Raw genomic sequence first — 25,866 nt, 5'->3', positions numbered from 1 at the left:
ACTCATACAATGACCACACAGTTTCCTTCTTTTTACTCTTCTTTACTTTGTAGTTGAGTACAGTTGTACAGGTATTGTGTAAGTCAGTTAGTGGGTAAGTCAGGTAAGGTGAAAAACCTTAAAGGGAAAATAAAAAAGAACTAATGTAAGTATAATGCACATTCAATCAATACACATACTTTACATGTTCTAAACACCTAAATATCATTTTTACTTAAGTGTCTCTTAATCAACTCATTTCTAAATCAATTCATTTTTTGCTCAATTCGTTTCTAAACAGTTTTTAAACATAATAAACTCATGAAATGTAAATTAAATAAACTGAATTAATTAGCATCATTGAAACGTTTTTATCAATCAATAATCAATTCAAATGTATTTTAAATCAAATGATCATGTTCATTGTTCATGTCCAATTGGCCATCATGTTTCCTTTAACTTCAACTCAAGTCATCATAAACAACAACAAACAATAACAAGTGTCCATGAACTGGCATGCAACTGGCATGATCTGTCACAGATATACAGTTCTCTCACCGGCTGTCTCTCCAGCATTTATATGGCTGCACCGTTCTGCTCTGCTGTTTGTGTGTGTTGCTCCTGTTTGGATGCACACTGCTGTTTCTCATGGAGGTTTGTGTGTTTCCTGTGTTTGGCCAACACCCTACTCTCAGGTGCAGTGAATGCACTGATGCTGATTAGTGAGCCCCCCCCCCCCCCCAGCCTGCTGTTATTTGAGACCCTTTCAAATCTCATGCCCTGAGCCAAGTGTGCTTATGAGATCAAAAGATGAGCAGTGGTTCTCAACCTGATTTTTTCAATCGACAGTGCAAGTGACAATTTAGAACTTTCAAGACCTTTTTAATATCTATTTTTGTTTTACCATTACTGCATCAAAAGTATTCAACAAACTATACTATACAAACTGGTCAAACATTGGCCAAATTGTCAAATGATATAAGAAAGGCAAAACATTGAAAATAGCCAAACTACAAGCTCACACGTTATGAGCTTGTAGATCAGCTATTTTCACAATATTTATCTAGGGTGTCCCTAGTTCAAATATGATTATTTTGGGGGGTCACGGCCTGAAAAGCAATTCAGTCATTAATGTTAAGATGGTTATATTTTTTAATGAACTGCTATAGAATGAGCATATGTATACAATTGCAGCAGCGCAGCTGGATTAGCGCGAGTTGGCAGCATTAGGTTAGACACAATTAGAAATAGTTTCACAATATGAACTTACCTCCAATAGGCTTCGCCGTACGGGCATCCCAGTTGATGGTTTAGACAGCCTACGAGAAGGGGTCGTCGCCGTTGTTGGGTAATCAGTCGATGTAGGGGTGTAAGTGTGAGATGGAGTGCGAGGTTTTTTAATCCGCCGTGGTGTTTTAGAAGGCGTAGGCTCTCTGTAACGTTTATCTGTCCTCGGTCCAGTTGCCTCAGGTGGCGTCCGTGGTTCTGCTGTAGCTGTAGCCGTTTCTGCTGTAGCGGTAGCCGTTTCTGGTCTTCTGTCTTTGTCCTCTTTTTGCCAGTGCCGGAAAATGGGATAAACGACTTCCATTCTTTGAAGCAATGTAATACATATGGCTTACACATCCGAGACGATACGGCGGGGTCTTTAAACAGTGTTAAACCTAACGCTATCAGGCGTTCGTTAACACTTTTTACAGGCTTAGTACTAACAAATATATTCTTTGAATTCGTAATAGTACCTTTTATGCGCAGATTGGCGTTACAAAAACGACACAAATCTCCGACATCCATGATAACTTTTTTAGCAACAAGTTGTTCCGTGAAATACAGTGGACTACATGTTTACATCCTGCTGTCGCATCCAAACAAACGTCACGTAGACACGTCAATATGATTGGTTGTGTTTGCACGCCCACACGGTGATAGACAGACGCTCCCATCCAATCATCTACCATGTATCTTGAAAAAAAGGAACTGCCCCGTCATTGAATTTGCTTCCGCGATCCCAGATCCAAATAAGCTGTGAAACAAATTTGTGTAGCAAGCTTTTTGGATCTGGCAGCGTCAGGTTATTTGTCTTCTCCTGCGTGAGATCAGATTTTGAGACTGTGAAAGCTAGTGTGGGCGTAATACTCTATGGTGTGGGCCTATTAGAAGACAGGGCAGTGTTGCCAGGTTTGCGAATTGTAAGCGAGTTGCAGTGTGTGTAAGTAGCGTGGTTAAAGGCCTTGTTTCTGGGCCTGTTGGGGCAACAGCATAGGCAACAGTGGTTAGTGTTCCGTGTAGGGAAGCCTCAGGGGTGTGGGTGATTGGGGCGATAGTGTTTGTAGTAAACAAATGCATTGCCGGCGTGAGTGTGGAAGGGAGGCAGTATTGGTGCCAGTGCAAAGACCATTGTTTGGCGGCTGGTGTTCAGTGTTGGCGTTGGGCGACATAGGAGGAGATAGCGTTGGAACACTGCGAAGGGTAAGTGTGTGACGTCACTGCCTGTGTGAGTGTGTGTGAGTGTAGTGTGTAAGATGGTGTTGTGGGCGTTGCAGTAGCGACGTAGCTGTTCGTGGCTTTGGGTTTCTTGCCATGTGTTGGGTACAACTTCTCCAATATAATAATAGATCAGGCTTCTGACGGACAGCAACAATATGTTTATTTAGTTTTTATATGTATATTATTGCAACTGTTCTATAATGACATTGCTGCATGGAGAGTTTACCATGCCATCGTCATACCAGTGACGCTTGACAAACTGATTCCTGTTAAAACACATCACCCTCTGTTGTAATAATGTTAAACAACTTATACCTTCTCCAGAGACAGCCAATCTACAAGCTGTTTTGGTTTGATTGGCTGTTTCTGGCGAATGTTTCCTCCATAATGTATATGGATGGCAGGGTTCAAAATGATTAAATATGTTGTGTTCATATCATTATCAAACCACATCACTTTACTTTCTTCACTTTCTCTTTTCTTTTCTTGACGTGTTTGGGAATTTTGCTCTTTCTCTTTTCCCTCTGGGTTTCTTTTGAAATCTTCTTTCTTTCCTAAAAGAGACAATCAAACAGAGAATAAATTAAAATGCTGATTATATTTAGATGTTTTTATTTTGTATTAACACTTATGACGCTGCCAGAGATCTTCAGAATAAAGGTGCCAAGCAGATGGGCAGATTTTACTCTGAAAAGCCCTGCCTTCCATTTCCCTCCAAAACCGGAAGGTGAAATGTTCAATTACTACCTCACGCTGTCAAGTCTGATCTCTCTTTAGAAGCGTTACTATTCCAAACGAGATGCTTGGTTAAGTCACAAATTAGGACAGAACATCAGCATTCTGATCAAAACCATGGAGAGAGCCGTAGATTTAGGGATGAGAGCAACATTTGTCGGCCTGTAAATAAGGAAATGAACGGTTGCGCGCATGCACAAAACATGTCTAGGAGCTCTGTGAAAGGCATTGCCTAGCAACATGAGCTGTCAAAAAATGGATTACAGCGATCCCGTTTTATATCATTAAAAAGGACCAAAAGACGTGTATACACGTCCGAGGCACGCCACATTTTAATTGAGAGGACAACAATACAAGTTTTTAGCATCATACTGTAGGTGTTAAGATGGTTCAATACACTAACGTGAATACTAACGTGTTTCAATATATTCACAATCAACATTAACATGGTTCAATATCGATGCTGTCGGGTGGAAACCTTGCATGTCCAAAACTCTTTTTTCTTACTTAAAAAACATTTTAAGATAGTGAAAATAGCAACTCCTTTTGTGCGCCGCTCTTGTGATGGATATTTTGTGTTTGGTGAATGAAAGAATCATTTTCCATGTTATTATAGTCTTCATCATCATACTCCCGTCCAAAAGGGGCCGCTGTAACTCACTGTTTGATAACCTCTGAACTCAAATTGTGCACTTCACATTCATCATATGAAGTGACACCAAAGAGATTCTATATAAAGAGGCGACACTCTCATTAAACCCCATAGTAACAACCAGCGCCCAGTGCCTCCGCCATATTGGTGTGATGACGCAACTTCCGGTTGCTCTAAAAAACATGGGTGCGTTCGCAAATGCTCACCGGGAGCTCTCTCTCTTGAAGTCATTCTATTCCACTTCTAAGATTATTCTCTCCCGCCGCCATCTTGGTGTGATGACGTCAAAGCGCTACCGATGCGCCATCTAGTGGTGATTCCAAATATTTGAGAGTGTCGCCTCTTTATATAGAATCTCTTTGGTGACACGTCAACTTAGTGGTCCTCCCCAGCCATAGGGGTCGCCAATATTCCATTTTATTAGCCTATGAACCCAAAGTGAATTGTTTCCTAGGTCCATTCTGATTGTTATGTTTTCATGCCATATATAATGTAATCCCGGACTTCGTCCGGGGGAGACTTTTCAAGATGCTGTCTCTGTAAATCCATTCTGCTCCCCGGAAAATATTAATGGCGAATATAATCCTTTGAAAAGCCTTCGCTGATCTGGCTGTGTCTCTGTTTATTGCGTCACGTCATTCTGGTTGTAAGTAATATGCTATCTTATACTCTTCTCCTTAAAGTATTGCCTTTACCCTAAAGTATTTATCTGTAAAAGGTTAATTTATATAAGATTATAGTTTATCAGTTTAACCTTATAACATTAAATATAAAGTTTAAATATACATATGGTGTGTAAAGGATTACAACCCTTTACCATATAGTAATTCGACTTGAGTACTTTTACCCGAGTACATTGCTAGCATCTCCTCCACCGGAGTCTCCACGATTTATTAGCTTCTAGTTCGGAGGTTATCTGGGAAGTTGTAATTCATAACCCGGTATGCCGTATGCTTCCCAAAGCAGCTTATAGTTAGCCTGCTCATCCAAACATTAAAGTCTTTAAGGCTATTAGACATTATTTACTTTGTCTATTTTGAGGGACAAACCCTCAAAATTATTTATCATCTTGTACAATGATTAGGACCTTACATTTACGAAAAGATGAAATATGGAGGTTTCTGCCTGACAGTAACGATATATGAATATGATATACCAAAGTGATAAAGTGAAGATCAAAGCCAACCTTTCTGTCCAATAGGCTCTCTCCTTCTTCCCCTTTGACGTGTCTCTGCTCTTCATCCTCCTCATCAGTGGAACTGTCACCATCGTCATCCTCGCCTCCACTCTGCTCCAGGAGGGCAGGAACCTAAAAGGTAAATGTCACTCTGTTTAGAAGTAGTAGCAGTAACTCATGGAGCTCTTCACGGCCCCAAAATGACAGACCAGGACCCACATTTCTTTCTCGTTTCCGAACGATAGACCCGAACCCTAATTGGACCTGTGAAATTAATTCTGAGATATTACAGAACAGACTCCGACTGTCATGTATCATATGGGCCTGGCAAACCTAATAATTGCAATAGAATGTGTTCAACTTCCAGATGCAAAAGGTTTGTAAGCACGAACCAATCAAATTGATTTGTTCTACAACTCTGCTTAAGACTGAGCAGAGTCGGCTGAGAGGCTAGCAGTTTGCATGGGATATTTGTGGCCGTAGTGGCTAAATCTGGCATTCAAAATTATGGTTTTCTATCGGATGTCTTAGTTACAATGAAATTAGTTGACATGGTTTTTTTAAGGGTAACTGTTGTGTAATCGCAATATTCCACTCGAGGTTGTGCTTTACTGTGATTATTTCAGTGACACTTCTGGAAATCGGCATCCTCCAACACGCTTGATGACACCAATGACCGTGTGAGCAACACAGATACAAAGCGCAAATCTTCTGTGTATCTTTGCATCTGCTTGTGTGAACGTATTATGGAGTGCAGTACATGCACTCCATAATGGCATCAAGCAGCTACACAGGCAGCCTACAGTAAGAGACACTAACACTACATATCATGTTAGTGTGGGTCATGAATGAGTAAATACCCCTTTTTGTTTCTTTTTAGATAATTAGTGTGGTTGCAACCAGACTCTAGTAACTGTAACACTTTATTATTATTAGTGTGGTTGTCCAAAGGGCAACCAGACTCTAGTTACTGTGACACTTTATTCCGTATTATTATTTTACTGGAGTAAGACAAAGTTTGCCGCATTATACCTCCCACAGTTTTGACTGTACGCACTTGAGCCATATGTCAAATTGACCGGGAATCGTGTGCTTTCAGAGAAATGTTGTGTAGTTTAATTGATATGAATTTATTAGTGAATTAAACTTTCCCATTGACATGAATGGTAAAATGCAAAAATTCACATTCAAGTATTTTTTCCTCAGAGACTGTGAGCACTATAGTTACAAAACTGGAGGATAAATTCATACTTATCACTAAATTTATTTAACCTATAAATTTATAATTTTATCGGTCGGCCTCATGGTGGCGCTAGAACTTTACGTTTTGGCTTATAACTCTTGAACCGTAGGTCGTAAAATCAAAATAATTATTTCCCTGGATTCCTTGGGTCATGACGTATCTCCACCATTTCCGCCATGATAGATTTCCCGCCATTTTGAATTTTGTCCAAAACACACTTTTTGCTTTTCCTCCTACAGATGTTTTCCAAATCTCACAAAAATCTGTACACGTGATCTCTGGACCCATCCAATTAAAACACGAACTGCAGAATTTTGATAGTGCGTATCGTTCGGCCGTAATCGTCGTCCGAAGTTAGTAGGAGGGGCCTATATCACAAAAAATGCCATAAATCACGAAGGGAATGTCCAATCCATCCCAAATTTGAATCACATGTCCGGGGTGGTTTAATCAACCAAGTTGATGCGAGAACATGTAACCGTTTGTCGCAAAAACATGAATTTTGGGGGTTAAATCCCCTCCGAATTACTTACACATGATCTAAGGTGTGACTTGAAATTGTAATTGGCTGGCAATATTAGTGGGAGGGGCATATGTAAGCCACTGCGGCAACCACACTAGATTTACGAACAAACATTTTTCTAAAATACATTCCACAAATGTAACTTTCAAAGTCCAGAAAGAAATGACAAGGACTGGTTATATCAGAGTGGTGATCGAGGCTCAAACCATTAGAAATAACTTTGAGGGACATAGACAATATGATATTAAATATTAAAAGCAGTTTTAAAATGCATGTTATTTGCGCTTTAAGAAGAAATGAAAAGAGCTGATCTACAAGCTCACAACAAAGCGTTGTGAGCTTGTAGATCTGCTACTTTCACTAATTTGGGTCCCGGAGAGACTAAAGGGTTTGTGAACCCCTGCTCTAAACAAACCCAGAGCTGATTGACCAAAATAAAACACAGAAACTATACAGGTCTATTGTCATACAACCCAGGCTATTGTCGGTTCTTTTTGGTTTGGATGAACTGTGAAGACCTCTAGTGGTACTAAAACAGTGTTAGTAATTATAATTGTACTAGTAGTAGTAATAGCATTTTTGGCTGCCATATTTTCTATATTGTCTATTTACTATTTTCTATATTATCTATTTACTATGTAAACTATGGTTATAATGACCAGGCTTCAAGTTCACTTATGACGCCCATTTCCGTTACGTCAATATATAGGGCGTAGACTCACAGCGTAGACTCACAGCCTCAGAACAATCATGGCGTTTCCGCCTGTCAGACAGGTTAATGTTTGAGACGGAGCAGTCGCTGTTTAGCGTGCAGAGCGTGTCACAATGCAAGGTTCGTTTTGTTATTTTGGTGTCATGTCATTCTATTATTTGTCAACATTTGAGTTCCACATTACAAAACATTACAAGGTTTATTGATCGTTTTTGTTTATTATGTTTCTTTACAGTCCTGGTTTTTTATGATGCAGTATACGGTTCCCTTCCTCATGCCCTTTGAAGCTATGGGCAGCCAGTGAGGTAAATGGCGTTTGTTTTGAGCATTTGTTTGGTATGTTATTATTTATTTCGTTATGTGTTTAATTTTGTTACTCATGTTAATCATGGTTTATTTGTGTTTTCGTCAGTTTGACGTAGGCTTCAAGCCATCCACATCGGCATAAAATAAAAGCCTCCAGTATCCAGAACACTGTCTCTTCATCGTTCATTCCATGGTCAAAGGGCGTGACAGTCAAACTCAATGCCACAGCCACAGACGACTTCACCCACGGCAGCCCCGGGTCGCTCGTAAGCGACGGGTCCAGCAGACGTCAGCCACCGCGAGCGGGCCCCGCTGGGCCGTAGAGAACCGCGACGCGGCCGGCGTCACATCAGCTGCTGCCTGCCTGCCTGGTGAAATACGCTAAATGCATCCATACAGACTAAAGATCCAGGCTTGATCAAGGACACGATCATTGTCGACTACGACAGGTAATCGCATACGCACACATGACACTTTATTCGTTCTGACGGACAATTGAACTGTGCTGCTAAGTGCGAACCACAAGACACTTTAAAGACATTTTTTGCACAAGGAAACTGAAGAAGGAAATCACATTACAAACAAACAGGTTTCGAGGGAACTGTGTTTTATGTGTTGGTTTTATTTTTGACTTGGGTTTCACTGCATTAATGTTTAATTAAATTCATGGAACTGTTGAAAATGGGTTTTTAATTGGTTTTTAAGTGTAAGGTTATACGTGTGTGAGCTAAGATGTCGGCCAAAGGGGAAGCCACTGCCACATCAAATGAGCAAACACTATTCGAACCAGCACCAGTAGAGGAACCAGTTATAGAACCAGAACCCATTCAAGCAACAGTAACAGACAAATCGTATAAGGATGCAGAAACGGATCCTTATGGTTCTCCCGATCCTCCTCGTAGAGGACGAAGAGAACGCACTCTTACAGAAAAAGGAAAAGCCTTACAAGATGAAAAAATTGATAGTTGGTTGTATAATTCTCAATGTGTTTATGAGCACTGGAAAATCCAGGCAAAAAGAACAAAGAAAGGTGTGATAAATAACATTCCTGATGATGACTTGCAGAAGTATAGAAAGGCTATGGAAAAAGACATGGATGAATTGAATGACATTTATAACAAATACCGGGCAGTTGAAATGCCACCAAGCGACATGCGTCGCAGAGTGGATAAAGCCAATCAGGTGACGACAAATGTAATTGCAAATGCAGTAGCTCACGGCCAAGGGAAAGAAGGGCTAAAATGGCCCGACGTGAGCTCTGTGTTTGATACCAGCATCAGTGGCTCTCTAACAACCAGCCATCATTCAATTCACTCTGATAAATCCCAGGCCGTTTCAAATGCACAAACGGGTGAACAAACCAACCTAGACTTTGCAGCTCCACAAGCCTTTCAAAAAATGTCAAACTATGCACCAGAAATTCACCGGCAATACCCTGATAACTCCCAGGTACAAACAAACGTAGAGTTTACAGCTACTCAAGCTTTCCTAAAAATAATGTCTGAACAAGAAAGTCACCGGCAAAGCTTAATGAAACTAGAAAAGGAAAATGATGCAAGGAAACGGGCTATGGAGGAGCTACAAGGCAAGATTGACCACTTGGAGGCGCTGAAGAAGGCAAATGCCACCAAGGCCAAACTACATCTTCATGACGCAACCCAGGGGCATTGGCAGTCTTCACAGCACCAACCATCACCACCTGAAAGACAACATGTAAATCACAATGACCAAATAATCCAAGGACTAGCCCAAGCAATGTCATCCAACAGACTTCCCATCCCAGAGCCTACTGTGTTTTATGGAGATCCTCTCAAGTTCAACATTTGGAAAACCTCATTTCACACTCTAATAGACAGAAAGAATATCCCCACAGTAGAAAAGATTTTCTTTTTGCAGAAATATATTGGAGGGGCAGCCAAAGAGGCTATTGATGGGTACTTTTTGTTGGACACTGATGAATCCTATTTTGCAGCATGGGGCTTATTGGATGAAAGATATGGGGATCCTTTTATTATTGCTAAAGCTTACAGGGATAAATTACACAGTTGGCCAAAGATTAACCAGAAGGATGGTACAGAGTTAAGGAAGTTTGTAGACTATCTAAGGAGTTGTGAGACAGCCATTATTCACAACAGTCACTTACGCATATTAAACGATCCCATGGAGAATCAAGTACTTGCCATAAAACTGCCAGACTGGTTACTGACCGGATGGAACCGCTCAGCCACCACTTATCAACTACAACATGGACAGTTTCCCAAATTCAGCTACTTTGTCACCTACCTCAACCTCGAAGCCAACATCGCCTGCAATCCAATCACCTCATACACAGCACTGAAACAAAGAGAATATGACAACCGCGGCAATGACAACCGCGGCAATGACAACCGTGGCAATGACAACCGTAGCAAGGTCAAGAATCCAACTGCAAAGATATTCACTACAACTACCACTGAAAACCAACAGTCTAACACATGCCACCTATGTAATAAACCGGGACATGGTCTTTATAACTGTCGTGCATTCATAGCAAAGCCACTTTCTGACAGAATCAAGTACATTCGAAATGAAAATCTTTGTTTTGCCTGTTTGAACTCTGGTCATCAATCAAAGGGGTGTGGCCACAGAATGACATGTGAAAGATGCAATAAACGTCACCCAACCTGCATTCACGACGACAACTTCAGTATGCAACCCAGGAGAGAATCAAATTACAATAAGGAGACAAGGTCACAGGCAATATCAATCCCAACAGTTACAAAGATCTCTAACAGTGTCGTTCAACATGAGAGCAATGCTCAAACTTCCTCAATTGTGCCAGTATATGTATCTACACTGACTGACCCCAAGGAAGTTCTGGTTTATGCAATGCTCGATTCACAAAGTGACTGTTCTTTTATCCTCGAAGAGGTAGCACATATGTTGAACACTCCTGCAGAACCGGTTACTTTGAAGTTGTCCACCATGTCCTCTAAGGGGACAACTGTACCGTGCAAGAGACTTAAGGGCATACAAATAAGGGGTTTCTTTTCAAACAAGAAAATCACTGTACCCACCACATACACCCGTGAATTTATTCCAGCCAACCGGTCTCATATCCCAACCCCAGAAACCGTTATGTCATGGCCACATCTGAGGCATCTGTCTGGTCAGATTGCACCATATCAAGACTGTGAAATCGCTATGTTGATCGGGTATAATTGCCCACAGGCCCTCATGCCTAAAGAGGTGTGTGGTGAGGACAATTGTCCCTATGCACAAAGAACAGACTTGGGGTGGAGTGTGATAAGTTATGGAGAACCAGGGGAATACTACAGCGACGCTATTGGCATGAGTCATCGCATATGTATAAAGGAAGTAATCCCTGACACACCCCCAACAGCAAACATTAAGAGAGAGGTGCATTATCTTTGTAAGAACCAAATCAAAGAAATTATTGCTCCAAATGACATACTCAAGGTCCTTGAATCTGATTTTAACGAAAGAGATAACGACGATGTGATGGTCTCTCAAGAGGATCTTCTTTTCTTGTCAAAATTGAAGAGTGAGATAAACCAGAAACCAGATGGTCATTACGAAATGCCTCTACCGTTTAAGAAGGAGCGTCCAAACCTCCCGAATAACAAGATATGTGCCGTTCAACGCCTCAATAGCCTGGAAAGGAAGTTCAGAAGAAATCAGAAATACTATGACGACTATGTAAAATTCATGGAGAACATAATAGCTCATGGCGATGCAGAGAAGGTCCCTAAGGAGCATATAGACAATCACCCATCCTGGTACATACCACACCATGGCGTATATCATCCCAAGAAGCCTGGTAAAATACGTGTGGTTTTTGATTGCTCGGCAAGATACAGAGACACCTCCTTGAACGACCACCTTCTCACTGGGCCAGAGCTTACTAACTCCTTGGTGGGAGTCCTTTGTCGGTTTCGCAAAGGCCCTATAGCCCTTATGTGTGACGTGGAACGAATGTTTCATCAGTTCCACGTCAAACCTGAAGACCAAGATTACTTAAGATTCTTATGGTGGGAGGAGGGCAAACTTAATTCTCCACCATCAGTTTACAAAATGAAGGTTCATCTTTTCGGGGCAGCTTCTTCTCCGGGCTGTGCCAACTTTGGTCTCAAGCATCTTGCAGCCAACGGTCAGGAGCAGTTCGACCCATCCACAGTGAAATTCATACAAAGAAACTTCTATGTCGACGATGGGCTCGTGAGTGTCTCAACTGAAGCAGAGGCAATCAAGCTCATACAAGAAGCAAGAGCACTTTGTCGCACAGGTCAACTCCGACTGCACAAATTTGTCTCAAACAGCACAAAAGTATTGACATCTATCCCAAAGGAGGAATGTGCAGAAAGCGTCAAAGACTTGGATATGGACCTTGGAGAACCACTTATGGAGAGGGCTCTTGGCGTTCAGTGGTGCCTGTCTTCTGATGACTTTCAGTTTCGAGTCACGATCCAAACATATCCATTGACCAGAAGAGGTATTCTTTCTACGGTAGCCTCTGTCTATGATCCCTTGGGCTTTGTAGCACCTTTTATCCTCCTGGGTAAACAGATCTTACAGCAAATGTGTAGAGAGAAACTTGATTGGGACGATCCACTCCCAGAAGAGCTCAGAACCCAATGGGAATGTTGGCTACAAGACCTTAAGACACTGTCTTCTATTAAGATCAAGAGATGCTTTGTTCCAGCAGATTTCACTGTACAGCAGTATGAGCTTCACCACTTCTCAGACGCCAGTGTAACTGGTTATGGGGAATGTACTTACCTCAGAGCTATCAACACCAATGGAGACGTCCATTGCTCACTAGTTATGGGGAAAGCCCGTGTCGCTCCTACCAAGATAACCACCATACCACGACTTGAGTTATCTGCTGCAGTTGTCTCAGCAAGGATCAGTGTTATGCTCAGGAATGAGCTCGAGATCGACAGTCTGACAGAATACTTTTGGACAGACTCGAAGGTTGTCCTTGGTTACATAAACAATGATGCAAGACGATTCCATGTATTTGTTGCCAACAGAATCCAAAGAATCAAGTCTCTTACAGATCCAAAGCAGTGGCACTTCATCCAATCCGAAATGAACCCTGCAGATCATGCATCTAGAGGCTTAACTGCTGATCAGCTTATTGCTTCAGATTGGTTCACTGGCCCAGACTTCTTGTGGAAAAGAGAGCTACCCAAAGGAGAAACCATGTTGGAAGAGATCACTGACGATCCAGAACTTCGCAAGGCCCAAGTATATAAGACAGAGGCAAAGGAAGTAAGGACGTTGCTCGACCGGTTGAATAAGTTCTCTGATTGGAAAAGAGCTGTCAAAGCCATCGCCTGTCTGAAACGCCATGCTCGAAGAATCAAGGGTCTCACACTCTCAGATGGAGCCACAAGTATCGAGCAACGGCAAGAAGCGGAACTGTTCATAATCAAGTTGGCACAAAGGGATGGATTCAGCACCGAAATCCAAGATGTTAATCAAGGCAAAGGGCTCAAGACAGAAGGAAACAAGTTGCACAAATTATCTCCATTTATTGATGAATATGGTGTTCTCAGGGTTGGAGGGCGGTTGACCAGGTCCTCTCTCCATCCTCATGTTAAACATCCTTGTATTCTACCCAAGAAAAGTCATATCTCTGCTTTACTTATCAAACATTATCATGAGAAGGTACAGCATCAAGGAAGAGGTATAACTATGAACGAATTAAGATCCAGTGGCATCTGGATCACTGGATGCAGCAATGCAGTTGCCTCTCACATCTACAGATGTACAAAATGCAGAAGGTACAGAAGAACCACTCAGGAACCAAAGATGGCAGATTTGCCAGAAGAAAGAATGGAAATGACCCCGCCCTTTACTTATTGTGGCATTGATTGCTTTGGCCCTTTCCATGTGAAAGAAGCGAGAAAGGAGCTAAAAAGATACGGTTTACTGTTCACATGTATGTGTTGTCGTGCCATACACATTGAAATGCTGGATGATCTTACCACAGATGCCTTTATTAACGCTTTACGCACGTTCATTGCCATACGTGGTAATGTCAGACAATTGAGATGTGATCAGGGCACCAATTTTGTTGGTGCAAAAAGAGAGTTCATGGATGCAATGAAGGATCTGAATAAGGAACAGTTAAAAGAATACGGCTGTGAGTTCATCCTGAACTTTCCTTCTTCCAGTCACATGGGAGGCGTATGGGAGAGACAGATCCGAACCATCAGAAGTGTTCTAACAGCCATTCTTGACAAATCACCCCAACGACTCGACTGTACTTCATTAAGGACCTTCTTATATGAAGTTATGGCAATCGTAAACAGCAGACCATTAACGACAGAACACTTAAATGATCCGACCAGTCTCGAACCACTCACCCCTAATCATATACTCACCATGAAATCCAGTATCATCATGCCTCCTCCAGGTCAATTCATCAGTCAGGACGTATATCTACGCAAAAGATGGCGCCAAGTACAGTTCATGACTAATGAGTTTTGGACAAGATGGAAAGGAGAATATCTCCTCAATTTGCAACAAAGACACGTATGGCAGAAGGACAAGAGAAACACTAAAATCAATGACATTGTCATCTTAAAGGAGGAGAACTCTCCCAGGAATCATTGGAAGGTGGCAAGAGTCACCGAAGTCTATCCTAGCCCTGACGGCACAGTCAGGAAGGTCAAACTTCTAATCGGAGATTCAACCTTGGATCAACAGGGAAAACGGAATAACAAACCAGTTTATCTGGACAGACCAGTACACAAGATTGTGGTACTAGTGGAAGCAGACTAGGGTCTAAATCAGAAATGCTTTATTCTGGAAAATCAAATTTCTGATTTGGTGGGAGTTTGGCTGCCATATTTTCTATATTGTCTATTTACTATTTTCTATATTATCTATTTACTATGTAAACTATGGTTATAATGACCAGGCTTCAAGTTCACTTATGACGCCCATTTCCGTTACGTCAATATATAGGGCGTAGACTCACAGCGTAGACTCACAGCCTCAGAACAATCATGGCGTTTCCGCCTGTCAGACAGGTTAATGTTTGAGACGGAGCAGTCGCTGTTTAGCGTGCAGAGCGTGTCACAATGCAAGGTTCGTTTTGTTATTTTGGTGTCATGTCATTCTATTATTTGTCAACATTTGAGTTCCACATTACAAAACATTACAAGGTTTATTGATCGTTTTTGTTTATTATGTTTCTTTACAGTCCTGGTTTTTTATGATGCAGTATACGGTTCCCTTCCTCATGCCCTTTGAAGCTATGGGCAGCCAGTGAGGTAAATGGCGTTTGTTTTGAGCATTTGTTTGGTATGTTATTATTTATTTCGTTATGTGTTTAATTTTGTTACTCATGTTAATCATGGTTTATTTGTGTTTTCGTCAGTTTGACGTAGGCTTCAAGCCATCCACATCGGCATAAAATAAAAGCCTCCAGTATCCAGAACACTGTCTCTTCATCGTTCATTCCATGGTCAAAGGGCGTGACAGCATTAATATATTGTTTTACCGTCTGTACACCTGAAAGATCCTTCTTCATTCCCGTCACTGTCTGGTACAGAATCTACACAAAACACCAAGTCATCATTAAACATATTAACATATCACTAAACGTAACTAAACATATCATTAAACATAATTGACATAGTTAACATATTAATATTATTAAATATATCGCGCTGTGTTTACATTATCATTCTGGACGTTGATCGACGCCTCCTCTTCAGTTCTCTGGTTCATCAGCTCAACGTCTCTCTCAAAGTGGCTGACCTCCGTCAGCGTCCTGGGAATGTAAGCCTTCTTAAACACCTGCACATGAAAACACAGTGAATGTAAGCCTTCTTAAACACCTGCACATGAAAACACAGTGAATGTAAGCCTTCTTAAACACCGGAACATGAGAACATAGTGAATGTAAGCCTTCTTAAACACCGGAACATGAAAACACAGTGAATGTAGTATAGGGCTCCTTAAACACCTGCAAACAACACTTATTAGAGAGACAGACAGTTAGGACAGCTGAGAGGGAGACAGTGTAGGAGACACAGACAGACAGAGTAATAATGATTGCAAAGTTTGAGATGAGACGAGAGATGAGATGCTTTATTATCCCCAAAGGGATATTGAGGTGTTACAGCAGCATAATCTGATGAAAAAACTAGAAAAAGTGCCCCTCACAGGTCTCATTGGATTATAATAGCGCCACCAGGAGGCCACAACCTGAACTGCCCTGGTGGCGCTATTATAAGCCAATGTGAAAAGGGTGTCATTTCTTCTTACGCCTTGGATGGCAATTAGCCTGTCGCTAAGTCCCACCCAAGCCCGTTGTTGGCCAATACCACATTAGCAACGGTTACTAGGTTAGGATACTCGGTCAAGCTTGCAATGCTGGTCAAAATGGTTAAGCAGTGTCAATACATATATTTGCTGTACAGCATGTGTGGGTTTGTTTTCTTACCTTATGAGCAAACTAGTCCATTCCATGAATTATTTCGCTCCGTTGTGCAGTTTAATAGTAGCCTACATATTATAAAAATAGGCTCTCATTGACTTCCATTGTAACAGGGAAACAACTCTCAAACTCACTCTTTTAGAACACTAAGCTGATTATGACCGTTTATAACATCAGGAAAACTCATGCGGTTTTCTTTTTAATAAAAATCAACTTTGTAATGTTTTTGTTTTGACTTCGGTGTTGCCACATTGTGTGAGATATAAGCCAACCCACCTCCAAAAACAAGCCAACTCTTAAAGCCAAATCAAGAAAAACAAGCCAAAACAAACACAATAATATGACCATATATAATCCTAATAAAGATATTGCATGCATATCATTATAAATACTATGTAGGCCTATGTCTATGATAATTAATGTTTTGGTAATGTATTACAGTACTAATTATTAGCCTTAAGCCAAAAGTAGCGGGAAATAAGCAGACTTGGCAACCCTGTCAAGTTTGTGTGGAAAGAAGTTCATGTTTGCCTACAAAACGATCTGATTGGTCCAAATCTGTACACACACTCCTGAAGTAGGCTTACCATCCAGACCGTTGGATGTAAACAAATGCATTTGATCTCGTCCACTTGTCGCAAACACCATACACAATTTTGGACGTGTTTGAGGGAGACGCTTTAGGAGAAATGTCTGGGACTGCAGCTGGGTGCATCTCAAACAGCATGGCGACTTGTTTACAAACGAGGAACACCAGAACCGCTTCACTGTATATCTCCAACCAATATAGTTACTTTATAAATCTATCAAAAGACGAAAATAAGACGGCATGAGTTTTCCTGATGTCATAAACTGTCAGAATCAGCTTTTGTTGTGTTCGCTTATGTGCTAACTGACTGATTTTGAGAGCTGTTTCCCGTTACAATGGAAGTCAATGAGAGCCTATATTTTATAGATACTATTAAACTGCACAACGGAGCGAAATAATTCATGGAATGGACTAATTTGCTCATAAGGTAAGAAAACAAACCCACACATGCTGTACAGCAAATATATGTATTGACACTGCTTAACCATTTTGACCAGCATTGCAAGCTTGACCGAGTATCCTAACCTAGTAACCGTTGCTAATGTAGTATTGGCCAACAACGGGCTTGGGTGGGACTTAGAGACAGGCTAATTGGATGATTTGAGGCATTTTGTTCCAAAAATGTGTATTGCAAAAATGCACCTGTTGGTGGTGCTATAACAGGCCAATGTGAAAAGGGTGGGTATTCCTCAGCCTAGTAGAAAAGTCTGTGAAAGATTTCACGTAAATTGCACGCTGAATTATTCATGATTTGAGGCTTTTTGTTCAAAACAGGCCAATCCTGCAAACTTTGAAAGCCAATGTTAGCCAATCAGGATGGAATATGAAATATTGGACAGATCTGTCTTGAGCACATGACTATAGAGATACTGTGTAACGATTTGCGGGATTTTTGGACAAATTATGGAGGAGTAATATAAAAACATGTTTTACAAAAGTCGGCCTCCTGGTGGCGCTATAACAGGCCGTTCTGGAAAAGTTGGGGCAGAGGTTCATCGTTGGCATGGGAGTGTGTGGCAGGGAGTGTGTGTGTAAAGTTTGGCATCGGCCGGGTTAACGGTGCCGGAGATTAGCTGTACACGGCCGGACAGATGGACACAAAACATACTCTCTCGCCATGCCTTCGGCCTGGTGAAGACAATAAAATATACCAGCTAAACAGAAACACAACAGACAAATATGTACATAATCACACAAGACCATGGACCATGCATTGAGGGAGAGAGTCCTAAAGCATTATAGTTAAGAGTTATGCATTATACAGTCTCATGGCAGTTGGTATCTCTCAATGTGCATATCCGGGGGGAAAGTAAGCCTTCGGCTGAAGGTGCTCACCCCATCCTGCATCTGGCCATAGAGTGGATGGGAGGGGTTATGATTATGCAGTATAGGGGTTAGCGCGGAGGGGTTAGCACGCTCTGCTTGTGCAAGTAATAACATTTGTTGTAAAGTATTTATCCCTCACCTCCTCATCTACTCTGTCCTGATTGGTCCGTTCCTCTGAGGTTCTGTCGACAGCGATGGACATCGCCTGCAAACAATTTAACCCAATGAGTAAATACAACCACAATTCAACCCATTTCAACACAACCCTGTTGAGCACAATGAAACGCAAAACACACATCCACACAATCCAGTACAACTTAACTCAGAAAGAATAGCTATTTCAGATATCTTTTATTTAGCATAGATGGAGAGATAACTCCACCTAACATGTTCTGTGGATGGATACATGGATGGATGGTGGATGGATGGATATCTATCTGTCCGTCTGTATCCTCCCCAACATTTTCCATAGGTGATGAGTCATCATCACCACCTGGCCGTTAGATGAGCCTTCGTCATCATTACAGTGTAATGTAAAGGTTCTGTAAGTGATATTTTAGAGTGTATGTAGAATGTTTGTTCAGTAGTCTCCCTGTCTCTCCATCTCTATGATAAACTGTAAAATCACACCATGTGTAGTGAGTGCGCTTTACCAACACTTATCATCTTACATCATCGCGATATCATAACATAACATATATGCCAATTTGCTCAGTGACAGACAAAACAAACTTTAAACTCTGTTCATTGTCAATGGCATTTTTAATGTTTGTCTAGACCAGGGGTTCTCAACGTCTCGCCACCCTTGCCCCGCCCCTCCTCCCCACCCCAATACAAACTGGTGCAAAAATAATCTTAATAAAAGAGAAAATATATCATAAATTAATACTGAAACCAGATATAATCATTAAGGAAAGTTTATGCATGTACTCTGTGTACTATGTAAACAAAGTACATTTCCATTTTCCAACCATTCAGTTGCAAAATTTTTTTACAAGGACTGCAGAGTGAAAGGTCAGGGGTCAGTTACCTTGTCCAGGTACTGGTTGATATTGTCAGAGTTGATGGACGGGTCAGTGATGAACTCAAACAGCTCTCTGACCGTCATGGCGGGCACTCCGTTCTTTAAGAAGAAATCTGTTTAAATAAATCATAAATAAATCATGAAAAATGAATGAATTAGACTTAGTTAATTAACTGAGTTAATTAACGAATAAAGTCATACAAACTATGGCTTGTTAATCTTTCCATTGTTACTATTGTAAGCGTTGCTGCAGTCTGCAGGGTTCAACTGTGGTGTTTAGTAGGTTAATTTAACAGCTTATAAACTAGTAGTTGTTACAGTTTCTGTAGTGTTAAATAGGTTATAAACTAGATTAGCAGGTTATAAACTAGTTTACGTGACACTTCTTTGTTAAAATAAGTGCTCTATATACTGATGTATAGGGATGTCCTGATCACGTTTTTTTGCTCGAGCATCTGCCGATGCCGATTTTTCCCGATCCAATATTAAAATGTTATAGAACACATAGCCATATCACAATAGTACAATATCCCAAATCACAGACAATTTCCAGTCTAATATCATGATATAATATTGATACTAGGGATGTCCCGATCACGTTTTTTTGGCTCCCGATCCGATTACGATCATTTGAAAATGACGTGAGCGGCGCCCAAATCACCCGATCCGATCGGGACAACCCTACTGATATTATAGCTGACTTTGAGGTCGGGATACCTATTTTATCCAATCAGGAGAGAGAATTTGCACATAATACAGATGGAACAAGTGAAATTGGAAGTGATGGCACTAAGAAATGAGCAGACAAAATTGGAACTGGAACACTAAAACCACCTACAAATGTGTTAAAGAGCTGGAGAGACAGGGAGGCCTCTGTTATTGAGCAAACACTCTATGCTTACAATTACAATATAGAGCTGTAATGTTTTAATAAAACAGGTTATAAACTAGTAGTTGTTACCGTTGACATTGTTGCAGTCTTTCCGTAGGAACTCCAGAGCGTGAGGATGGTCATGTTCCACTGACTGGCTGACATCAATGATGAAGGCATCTCCTTCATGGTACCTACAACAGCATGACATCAGCTGTGTTAAGCTGTGCATCAACCCGAGTACCGTTAAATGGCTGGGTAATAAATAAACATACACTGCCTTGCCAGAAGTGACGTGGTCGCAAAAACTTGCCTCCCATCCACTCCCATGTTAGAGCAATTGCGAGAACGCTGCGACTACCATTACATTTTCAATGGACTCTTAACTATTGAACAGATGGATGGTTTCACACACAAGGCTGCGGTTTGGGGTGTGATCGTAGTGGAGATTCTTCACATTCTGCGACTACTTAAAAGGAAGTAAATACGAAAAAAGCCTGGCACTGGGTGGTAATTTAGATTTTTACTCTATTACTGTATTAGTTACTGTAAGATAAATACTGTACCCCGGTCGGTACGGTACTTAAAGTTTGTGTGAGAGGTGTCTATAAGCACATGATGAGACCCTTAGCTATTTTGGTACAAACAGCTTGTGTCGTCTTCAGACTACAGTTGGAAATTGTGCGTGAGTCTGCAGTTCTAACAGTGTGTTTTAGGGAAGGGATAAGAGTATAGGATGTGTGGATCATTCTCCAGGGGTTTTTAGGGAAGGGAGAAAAGTCTAGGACGTGTGGAGCGTTGTCATGGGGGTTTTAGGTAAAGTCTGGACATATATATAAATATTTGCCAATTCAAAAATAAATATCCTGAATGTTTATAACAGGACAATATTCAACTTACGAGATCCCATTATATACTTATAGACAGACAACATTATACATACAACATGTTGAACTCGCTGAGGTCGGCGTGGACCAGGCGTGCGTCTTGGTACATCCTCCTCATGCAGTGGATCACCTGCAGGTAAAGTTCTCTGGACTTCGACTCGGACAGAACCGCGTTCTTCAGCAGAGGAGCCGGTCTGGAAGACATCAACACAACTAACAACATCAAGATCAATAACTCCAACAGAACTAATTTTAAGAGAAAAATAATCACACTTGTGTGAAGTGAGGGGCACCCCTATTTATATCGGCCACATGACGTCTTAGGTCGTCCATTAGTGCCCTATTGGTTGTCATTCATGTGATTGGTTATCTTACATGTCATTCTAACACATGTGATTGGTTGTCTTACATGTCATTCTAACATGTGATTGGTTGTCTTACATGTCATCCTTGCCGATGAAGGTCATCAGTAGAACGTGACTCCTCAACATGAGAGGCTCTGGACTCTGAATGCCTGCAGTCTGCAGCCTGAGAAAGATATACAAATATTATGTTTACATGTTTTATGTCATATGTTGTATGTATGTAAGTGTGTGTGTGTGTGTGTGTGTGTGTGTGTGTGTGTGTGTGTGTGTGTGTGTGTGTGTGTGTGTGTGCGAGACCTGATAAGGTTTCTCATTTCTTTCTCTGCCCAGGTCCTCACCATCTTCCTGGGGTTACCTTTACAGTAACCATGACGAAACCTGTAATCACACACACACACACACACACACACACACACACACACACACACACACACACACACACACACACAATCTTTTTAAATGACATCTTTCAATAATGTGTTATTAGACATGATAACCATTTTAACAAAATGGTACTAACACACACACACACCTGAATTCTCCACTGACATATTTGTCCCTGTCTTTAAACTGTAGAATGGATGTCTTGTAAATCTTGATGGCTCTGCTCTCTCCGGTGGCAGTACTAGCATGGTACACGTTAGCCTGCACACACATTAGCATGGTACACAGTTAATTAAAAAAAACCACACACACACACACACACACACACACACACACACACACACACACACACACACACACACACACACACACCTCCTTCCCAGTGCTGATACATCCGTTGATCTCTGAAATGATTCCACGATTCAACATCTTGAACAGAATCATACGAGTCCGTGGATCTAGAACCTATAAGACAGCAAACACAACAAATAGCTTGAGAATATTATTATTTTCTCATTTTAAAACCTAGTGTTCCTGTTGTACTCTACCTGCTCCACTGTGGCTCGGTCCGATTTGTCTTTCACTCGATACCTGCACACAAGAAACCACACATGATCATTAATCTAGGAAATATATTGTCACTGTCAGGCTTTTTTTGCTACTACTACTACGTGATCCCACTACTACAGCGTAACACAAAAGCATCAAATGAAGCAGATCCACAAGCTCGAAATGTGGCGTGAAGCGGCACCTTTCGATCTTGTAGTTCTGCTGCATTTGAATTTGAATCCTGAAAAGTAACAGTTTTGGACATATGAGTTTTCCACTCGACAGAGATAATATTTAATAACATTACTAGGAAATACATTATCTCTAGTGTGACAAACATGACGCACTTGTACCTTAAAGCACATTCTATTAATCTGATATTGAATCCCTCCCCCTGAACCTTCCCCATTGTACACCCACCATGACACAAACACATAGCTTATGATGTATGTACGTGTGAAGCACAGAATCGTAATACGTACGTGTCAGCTTCTCTCTGTCTCTGCATCGCTTTCACTTTGTTGATGACCGAGTCTGCATAGTTCAGTTTATCTACAACACAAAACAGTCATACAACAGTCAGAATACAGCAAGGATAACAAGAGATGTTACTACTGTAAGAGGCATGTCTAACAGTACTGTAAACTATGTCCATTTAGTGACATGTCTTACATTAAACTATGTCTATTTAGAGACAAGTCATTACTGTAAAGTATGTCTATTATATTTAGAGACAAGTCTAACATTAAAGTATGTCCATTTAGAGACAAGTCATTACTGTAAAGTATGTCTATTAAAGGACAAGTTGAGAGAAATGGCTAATGCTGCATTGCTGCGGCAGATGCAAAGATAGTCTACCATTCATTGTCAATGGAAGCCAGCGACATGACGATGAAAAGAAGCAATAATGCATGTAGCTTCTCCTGGAGGTGTTAGTCTGCGTCTTTGCGTCTGCCCGTGTGAACGCACCATTACATCACTATAATAAACCATGTGTTTTCATCTGACTATTATTAGTGGACACCGGACTGGAACATTATCATTGCTGTCGGGCAGACCTACTTGATGATACTACAATGTCACACAAAAGCATTCTTGAGCTTTTTCACACCACATTTCAAGCTTGCAGATCTGCTATTTTTGATGCTTTGAAATTGAAAAACTGTTTTGGACATCAGGTTTCCGCCCAACAGAGACGATAACATTACTAGTGGATTAGCACATGTTAAAGGGACTATAATAACATTTATTTTAGTATTATTTAATTTGATTGGAGGTCTACCCAGGTTGATATTATAAAATATATATATATATGTATTGTACCGTAATAGTATTTAGTTTGAGTGGAGTTTTACCCAGGTTGATCTTATGTTCATATTTCCTGAGAGCTTTGTCGTTTGGAGTTGATGACCTCCCAGCATTGATGGAGGGTTTCTGAAATAAAGACAATTAATTAATTATTAGAGGCTTTTGTTTTTTAAACAAGAGTGACATAATGATAAATGCAAGCATAAAAATGAAATACATATTTACACACACATACATAGGACCACATGGGAAACAAGTCCCCGGGACTTTTTTGTGTTACCTTTTAGCCCAAGTGTTACTGTACATGTGCCGTTTAGAGCTTTGACTGACTAATCAATCAATCAATAAAATACATCATAACACATTCAGTTACTGTTCCTTGGTTGGATCAGAAACGATTTGAGCGACGTTCAACATTGAAATGCTTCATTGAACATTTTCCTTTTGATGAACAGATGTATCTGAATTAATAAATGCTGCTTAATAAAGTAATGAATGAATCAGACCTGTGTCATAACCAGCAGCTGTTTTATGAATGAATGAATGAACAAATGTAGTAATGAATGAATGAATGAATGCGAGCTGTGCGTCTTCAGATCAGCTCTGTTTGCAAATAAGAAATACCACTCTGGTTTAATGTGTGAAGGAGTGGGTTTGCAGGCGTGAAATTAGCCAGTTTCATGAATGAATTAAGTAATGATGAATGCATGTAGTAATCAATGAATGTAGAAATGACTAATTAATGTAGTAATGACAAATTAATGTAGTAATATGAACCTTTGTCGAAAGGGATATCCCCTTGAGATGTATCATCTCGTTTTCAAGAGGGTCCAACAAAATACAGCAAATACAGTAGACAAAACAATACAATAAATACATCCATGCATACACAAACGAGGAAAAAACAGAAAACAAAAGCTCTCCTGAAACTGGCTGCTCCCACCCCACATGATCACCCACAAAATAACAGACTTCATGCATTGCAATGTACCCATGAAAAGCTAATGAACATAAGCAAAAGCAGACGAATAAATGAATGAAGAATTAATTAATGTAGTAATGAATGAATGAATCAGACCTGTGTGTTCAGACCCGCTCTGTTGGGTTTCATGGAGTGGAATCGAGTTTCACTCCAACCCCAGTCCTCATCTTCATCATCATCATAATCTTCATCATAGTCATCCTCCTCCGGCTGGTTGGATGATGGAGGCTGCAGTGTGACACCATTTACTTGATGCTCTAAGACACACACGCCCAAACTACACACGCACGCACGCGCACACACACACACACACACACACACACACACACACACACACACACACACACACAGACACAGACACACACACACACACACACACACACACACACGGTTTATATGAGAACACTTCAATTATACGCAAACGTTTTACAAAATAACTAACAAACAACGTGTAAGCCCTATTCCAAAAAGAAAAAAAGAAAACTGTTTCCTCATGATGACAAGCTCAGGTTGGAAGTTGGAATATATCAACCCTGGTGGAAGAGGGGTCTCAGACTTACAGACCTATAGGGTCCATTTGGCAGGCTCTTAAGTCACTAGTCTATTAGTAAGCATAACACCCCCCCAACAGCCCAATTATGAACAAAACCTTCCAGATTATTTGTTAACTTGTAGTAAGCATGCTCAACTCTCAGTCTGGCAGCCACCATCCCTGTTAAAACTTGCACTGGATCTGTAGACCCAGGCCCCTTAAAAAAATGTTAGTGAACAAATGTGCAAGAGAGAGAGACAGACAGACAGACAGACAGACAGACAGACAGACAGACAGACAGACAGACAGACAGACAGACAGAGAAAAACATTTCATTGTATTCTTTTCAACTGACCTGTCTGATTCATCTGCATCATCAAACTGTCCTGGGATGACGTCAGCCATGGACACCATGACGCAACCCGGTAAATGTCGGTACATGTTCTGTATGACTCAAATTAAACTAAATTAAGGTTTAAACCAATATAAATGTGAAAACACAACACACCCGTTGAGCTCAACGTGTTGTGCTTGTGCTGTAAACACTTCCAGGTTCAGCCTCCTGTTACGGAGAGCGTTGCTGTTGAGGCTCAAAATAGAGCAAAAAGCGGAGCTGCGCTGCCCTCTGTTGGGTGAACCGTGGAACTACAATCTGACAAGAATATGAATATACGGTAGTTTATAATTCCACAATGATTCAAAACAATTCCCTTGAATTGGAAAGTTAAGTCTCCAACATTTAAAACGAACTTTCCCAGTGTCAATGTTACATTTAGGCAT

The 25,866-nt window shown here is 40.9% G+C and overlaps 1 protein-coding gene across 1 annotated transcript; it reads right to left on the bottom strand.

Annotated features, from left to right (window-relative positions):
- Positions 1-2,608: 2,608 nt before the first annotated feature.
- riok1 (RIO kinase 1 (yeast)) lies at positions 2,609-25,624 on the bottom strand. The gene is made up of 17 exons (XM_080778832.1): positions 25,442-25,624; positions 24,651-24,831; positions 23,620-23,698; positions 22,747-22,816; positions 22,264-22,306; positions 22,088-22,180; positions 21,864-21,976; positions 21,629-21,709; positions 21,408-21,494; positions 21,023-21,160; positions 20,170-20,273; positions 19,215-19,321; positions 18,324-18,389; positions 15,507-15,626; positions 15,328-15,381; positions 5,037-5,159; positions 2,609-3,017 (listed from the first exon to the last, which is right to left on the bottom strand). Exons 1-17 carry the CDS (start codon positions 25,525-25,527, stop codon positions 2,916-2,918), a joined length of 1,647 nt encoding a protein of 548 aa, XP_080634958.1. The 5' UTR covers positions 25,528-25,624; the 3' UTR covers positions 2,609-2,915.
- Between the last annotated feature and the right edge of the window lie 242 nt (positions 25,625-25,866).

This window comes from Protomyctophum bolini, assembly GCF_963924005.1.
Source record: "Protomyctophum bolini genome assembly, chromosome: 12".
NCBI lineage: Eukaryota > Metazoa > Chordata > Actinopteri > Myctophiformes > Myctophidae > Protomyctophum > Protomyctophum bolini.
This window is presented reverse-complemented; position numbering and strand designations above follow the sequence as displayed.